The sequence below is a fragment of the Sceloporus undulatus genome, chromosome 1, assembly GCF_019175285.1.
Source record: "Sceloporus undulatus isolate JIND9_A2432 ecotype Alabama chromosome 1, SceUnd_v1.1, whole genome shotgun sequence".
Lineage (NCBI taxonomy): Eukaryota > Metazoa > Chordata > Lepidosauria > Squamata > Phrynosomatidae > Sceloporus > Sceloporus undulatus.
Window position 1 is genome coordinate 353,406,600 of NC_056522.1, and position 6,820 is coordinate 353,413,419.

The window sequence follows — 6,820 nt, forward strand, 5'->3', positions numbered from 1 at the left end:
CAACCCATCACTGCAGTATGCACTACACTGGTTATGCATCTGAGTTACTTTTAACTATCAAGTGGCCTTGCAAACATGATTCTCAACAACTGCCTGGGTATCCTACAGATGAATATTCTAATTCATCTGTAGGATACCCAGGCAGTTGTTGAGAATCATGTTTGCAATATGAATATGAATATTCTAATTCTAATTATGTTAAGGAAAGTGAACAGCAGATCATGCTTTGGTTGTAACAAAAAGTTCTAAACTCATATCTACTCTGATGAGGTCTGGCCAAGTCAACTAATGGTGACTGACCCCCCCCCCCCCAAAAAGGGCCCATAGAGTTGTGGTGAAGTGAGTACCAACTAAAAAAAAAAAATAAGGGAAATTTCATGTTGACCATTTTAAGGAAAGTAATTGAAAATAACTGGTTAGTATCATAACACTTCTATGTATGGGTACAGCCATTACATTACATTAGAATACTGTGTATAGTTCTAATCACTGTATCTCAAAAGGTATACTGCAGAACAATGAGTACAACTGTAAAATTTAATGAAATTTAATAAAAATAACTAAAAAATTATGACTAAAAAGTCCCCTAACCCAACTTCCCAGCTAGAAAGTCAGATTATGCCTTCACTGGCTTCCAAAAGTTAGCTAAATAAAATCCAGATGACAATGTGACAGAGAAGAGAAATAGCATACAGTAATGAAGGAAAAACAAAGCCCCCCTTTCAACACTAAAACAAAGCTTCATTAGTATTATGGTAAACATAGGACATACTCAAGTGGAGAGACCCATTCATCTAAGAGAAGCAGACACCTGTAATGCTCCTTTTTCAGCCACCCCACCCAAAGCAGAACTTTTCCAGGTTCTGATAAGGAAGCTCTATTTGAACACTGGGTCTTAGGAGTCTGCAAGGAATGAGAAGGTAGCAGTCACAGAGGTATGGCTATTCTAATGGTCTTCTCCAGGCTTTGTCAGCTTACTTGAGGGTAGCAGTTTCTTCATTAATGATTAAAGTGGATATGCCAGTTGAGAAGTATTTACCTCGATCTGCTATTCTTTTCATCAACTGATGTTCACCCCATTTAACAAGGTACTTCAGGACATCTTGCTCGCTTGCCTGTCAGAGAAACATTTGAGACATGGCATGATCATATCCAGTTTTGGGCTACTAATACACACTGTCTTTATATCAGTAAATTACAGCCAACAATCAGTGTAAACAGATGTATAATCCAATTTACCATTCTTGCTCAAAACATTTCAGGTTTTCTGAATTCTGGAAAAACTAGTCAGACACTTAAATAAAGCAATTCTCTACAGCTATCCTCCCACTCTTTTTCAACAAAACTAATCAGTTCATCATTTTACATTTTAATCAACAGCACACTCAAATGTTCAAGGGCCTGAGTTAGCCTCTTCCAGCATAGCACCCTCCAGAATGCAACTCCCATCCTTCCCAGCCACCACTGCCAAGCTAGCAATGGGGGCCTTCTGGCTAATCCACAATTGCATGGGTCACTCATCTTATTTGGGGAAAATGAAGAAGACTAGAACCTGCTTCTATGAACATCAGTAACTGTGGTTTATAAACTGGCTTTAACTTTCTTCTTCACAAACTATCACAACTATTGTCTGGATTTCACAGAAAATATCATACACAGTGACTGCAAATATAAGTAATTTGCAAGCAGGAATTCAAGGCAATATAAAGACTGAAAAAACTTTTTGGCTTAGCTCAGAATTCCACAAATGTTGTTGCCAATCATCCCTGGCAATGAGGAACATCTTTCCCAGTGTCCTGCATTTGTGGACAGGGACAAAACAATATATGTCTTAGTTTTCTGCACACTGCAGAAATTTCAGAGAGAGGAGGCCTCTTCCATTCAGGCTGATTGAAATGGGAAAGATGGACCTGAAGGCTTTTGCAGACGCAGGAAAAAACAGGAGATAAAGGACTCATCTACACATCCTGTCTCAGGCTAAAAAGTGTACAGAAGCTGCTTTGACCCAGCAGTTGATGAAAGGCTCTCCTTCCATTCTAACTTCATTTGCACCAGCCTCTGAGAGAGATGAGGAGCTGTCACCATTTGCTGGACTCTATCCCCTCCCCCACTGCCATTCTCTTTTCATCATGTCTTATTTGGATCATAAGCTTGAGGACAGGTAACTATCAAATAAATCATTTGCAAATCACCCTGGGAGCCTTTTTGGCTGAAAGGTGGAGTATAAATATGCTAAATAAATGGAATAAATAGAGGAGTCTAGAGGTGTTGGCCTGGTTTCTACTCAACCATTTTTTTCCTGGTTGCTACCAGGCCAGTTCTGTCACAACCAGTCTGTCAAATGTGTGGAAAGCAGGCAGGGTCATCTCTAATTTGTGTGTGATATGCAGTTGGGGGGGGGGGAGTAGGAGCCTCCTGTTGTTTCTTACTTGAAAGCTGTAGTGAAAAAAAATCTTTAGGGTAGGGATCCTGGTGGTGTTGGAAGCCCTGACTGCCAGAGGGTTCACAGCATTTGACCCAGGCAAGCTGACAAGGGGATCTGTTGGTGTCTGGGCAAGATGTTCGGCAGCTGCTTCTCTGTACTTTCCAGTTTGGTGTATGCAAAATGAAAAGATGCCTCTTTCCAAGTCCTCTGGAAAGAAAGGACTGTTCACTCATCTCATATGATACTTTGGAAACAGATGGAAACAGCAAAGTGAATGAACACCACACAGATTACCATACTCTTCTCTCAAGTCCTGTGCCAAAGGATATCAAAAAGTAGAAGGGTTGGAGGTTATCATAAATAATGGCTGGCTAAAAAAAACTGGAGAAGTTAGGGTTGCCTCTTACTGAGGCTCTTATCATGCAATTGCCCTATCCCTCCCTCTCTCTTTCTTTTTGGGATGTGGAGAAGTTGGTTTTCTTTTGCATTAGTAACCCAGCCAAGATTTCTCACTGTTCTTTCAGCTTCTTTTCACACCAGAAAATAAATCAGTTAAAGAAAAACTACAGAATATGTGTTGTAGCACCACAAGCTCTTTGTTAGAAGCACTGTTGATGGCTGAAAAAAAGACAAGAAATTTTTTTATCTCCTCCCTACATATCCAGAGTCAAGGAGTGAATAACCATGTACTTTAACATGCATCAAATAAATAAATGGCTCTTTTCAGGTGTGATAATCTATAGTATTGGATTTTTCTCCACTGATTAATCTGCACAACAAATGCTGGAATCTAAGAGACTCTGCCTATCTCCTACAATGAAAGTAGGTTAGAAAGATGAACCAAATAGATTCCTCTTTCTCATTTCCCAAAACATATGTTTTAGTGTGAGAACTACTATATAATTTCCATAAACCTTTGAATAGGCAAGACAAAATTAAACTCAGAGAGTTTCACTTAAAATAATTTGCAACTGCTTCTAGACTGTTATTAGGTTTTCAAGAAATAGTTTATACTGCCAGTCTGGGTTGGATTATGTGCCAAGAAAGCAGAATACTTTCCTTAATCACTACCTCTCCTAAAGACTTGTGTGTACATATGCCAGAATAAAGAGAGAAGGAGTCCACTTTGCACACAACTCTTTGAAATAGATCTCCCCCATTCCTTTTGCAGTTAAGATTTAAGAGCAACATGCTTTCGCTTTATACCACTGGTGATTAACAAAACCTTCAGGGTACAATTTGACAGAGAAACAGAGAAAGACGATTACCTGTAAGTAGTCAGACTGGATAGCTGTTTGCAGGTGGTCTTTGCTGACTTCATAAAAGACTTCAGAAGTCATGACCTGGGTAAACTCCTCACAGAGGAAATGCAGTGCTTGGCGGTGTACCCACTTAGAGCCATATGGCTGAGAACTCCACTTGAGAATGGCAATTAAAGTGTCTAATGAGATGCTCTCAGCAATAATATCCTCACAACCTACAAAAAGCAGAACACCAAATATTATTCAGCGAAGTTCAGCTATTCAGCAATGAATACTACCCACCAGTGTCCAGCAGAAGCACTGCCATTTCAGAATCCCATAAATAAAACTACAATTTCAAGCAAGATTATGAAAACTTGAGACATCCATCTACAATCTTACTGTGAATCATGCACAGAATTTCAGGGCAAGATAAGAGTCACAGCCACGATCAGAGTAGTCTTGGGTAGTCTTTATTCCACTGACAGTAGCTTTTTACCATTTGGACCAAAGGTTTATCACACAACAAGCAGAGATCATTTAGCTGACAGTATCAAAACTGAATCTGGACTACATGCAAACACAACATGAACAATGTTTTATTTTTAAAGGGGTAATACACCTCTAAAATCTGAAATAAACAAAAAGGTCCTGTAGTTTATTTTATGTTCAACAGACAAAATAAATTAGTTATATTTTAGTACTTGAGCTTAGTAGTGCCCATTTTTCAATGCAGATAGAACTACTTTAACTACTAATACTTTATGCTTCTGTAGGCCTGAAGCGTGCTAAGAGTACTAGAAGCAGTACCTATACATAGCAATGAGATTTAATCAAGAGCTAAAATTCTCTTAAATGTCTGAATTTCCAGAGCATTTCTTCAACTGGGGATGCAGCTCCAACCACATTCCCACTAATACAACAATTTAGGGTCCAGAAATGGAGGGGGCTTGTAGGAGTTGGATTAACTGAATCTAAAATTGCTCTGCTCCCCAGAAAAAGGCCTGATCCAGACCATTCCACTATGACATCTTGGAATGAGCTTGGCTAACAGACTTCCACCATTACTTTTAATCCAAACCCCATGAAATGAAGGAATATGCCAGGATAAGAAGACCTTTGGTCCCTGGATATTGTAGTACATTTGCCATTACATTTTCACCTTCAACATCACTCAGGATTGCTTTGCCTCAAAGTTTTGCAAATATTATCTTCCAGTCTTGTTCCAGTTAACCTTCGTAGGATCATATATTGTGTCAAGTCTAATTATCAGCAGAACAATATATTCAGTGGGCTCTTGATTTACGCGGGGGATCCATTCCGGATCCCCCCCGGCGTAAAGCAAAAAATGCATAAGTTTGAGCCCCATTAAATTCCATGGGGCTCATGCTTGATGTACGGCTGCGCGTGCCATTCGCAAGCCCCATTGGATATAATGGGGCTTGTGCTCACCGCATGGCAGTGCACATACGCAGGGCACTCACCCGTTTCCCAGGCGGCTTCAGCATATGCTGAAAGCCGGCTATAAGGAACCCATGTATGGCGCCCGCTCACTGTAATACTAAGCATTAAATGTTTTGAGAGGCTGTTATTAAACAGAAATATTTTGTCAGATAAATGTTGATCATAATTCATAGTTTAAGTAAACTAGACTATAACAATTACCTGTATATTTCAGATAAATCCAATGCTATTCAGATAAAACAAGACTGTCCTATTTGCATCAGTGATATAGTTGATAACTGACAATACTGTGCAGCTCAAAGAACCCCGGTATCTGAAGTATTCTAAAGGATTCAGCAGGTATGTACCAATTGTAGAAAATGAGAAGAGCTCATTAGTAGCACACCGGTGGTAGTCCAAAACAGAGAATATTTTCATGAGGCTATGGCAATATAAGAAAGCCAGCATAGTATACGCCAGTCTGAAGTGTGGGGGTTATTCAGATGGTGAAAATAATCCAGGATGAATCCGGACTGAATCTTCATTGTTCACATGCATTGTGAATGCAACCATTTCGGAGTGTTTGAGGTGGTGGGGAGCTACCAAAAACTCCACTTAATCTGGGACAATCAATATTGGGGGTTTCCCCAAGTTTTTAAAAAAGATCCATATTTGTCAGCAGTGTGAATAACTAATTCAAATAGACCTGAATAGACCCGGGATAAAACTCTGCATTTCTTGAACATGTTCTGAGTGCTTTCACATCAACTCCATTTTTATTCAAATACTTGTATGTGTGAGCAACTGAATTTGCAGAGATGCGCATCAATGTGATTCCACAGTGTGAATAACAAACTTGGAATGCATGAGTGAAATGATTCGCATCATCATGCTAAAAAAAACCAAAAACTATGTCTGAATGACCCCCTGGCCACTGGGTGACCTTGGGCAAGTCACATTCTCAGCCTCAGAGGATGGCAGTGGCAGCGTCTGAGGCTGAGAGATTTGCCTCTTGGAAGGAAACATCCCCCCTCCAAAAAACAAAACAAAACAAAAACCATGATAGCATTGCCTTAGCGTTGCCATAAATCAGAAATGACTTAAGGGCATGAAACAACAGCAAGGCAATATAACCTATTGAATCAACATGCAAAAAAGTTTAGACAGGGACGTTGGCTCTTACCTGTGATATGTCAATTTCCAGTAGATATGAGCCCCACATCCACCATTCTGCCTGCCTATTGAAGTGAGTGGGAGGAGCATAACCCAAACTACAGGATGTGGGGGTCTTATCTACTGGGAAATGGTATACAGTTGTCCCTCCATATTCGCTAGGGTTAGGGGAACAAGACCCCCGTGAATATGGAAAAACTGCAAATAACAAAAACACTGTTTTTACCTGAGAGGACACCTCTCTAGGAATCTCTAGGTCCTCCAGTGCAACTCTGTGGTCAATGTCAAACAGACACTGACCATAGAATGGCACTGGAGTAGCTACAAATGGTCTTTCAGTGCAACTTTTAGTTAAAGTTGACCACAGAGTTGCACTGGAGGACCTAGACAGTCCTAGAGAGAACATATTAATGAAATCCGTGAATCAAATCCGCAAATATGGAGGGATGACTGTATAACTAAACAGGATGAAGTTTGTCCACCTAGCAATATCTTCAAAAGTTGAATATAAAAGAAAGCAAGTAACTATTTTGTACAT

General features: G+C 39.9%; 1 protein-coding gene across 2 annotated transcripts in view; it reads right to left on the reverse strand.

Annotated features, from left to right (window-relative positions):
* Nucleotides 1-6,820, reverse strand: part of BTBD7 (BTB domain containing 7) — a 112,280-nt gene that overhangs the window by 20,106 nt on the left and 85,354 nt on the right. For both annotated transcript variants that reach the window (XM_042469901.1, XM_042469910.1), the window contains exons 4-5: nucleotides 3,694-3,902; nucleotides 1,040-1,115 (exon numbers count right to left, since the gene is read on the reverse strand). In XM_042469901.1, coding sequence (XP_042325835.1) covers nucleotides 1,040-1,115; nucleotides 3,694-3,902 — 285 coding nt within the window. The remainder of the gene's footprint in view (nucleotides 1-1,039; nucleotides 1,116-3,693; nucleotides 3,903-6,820) is intronic.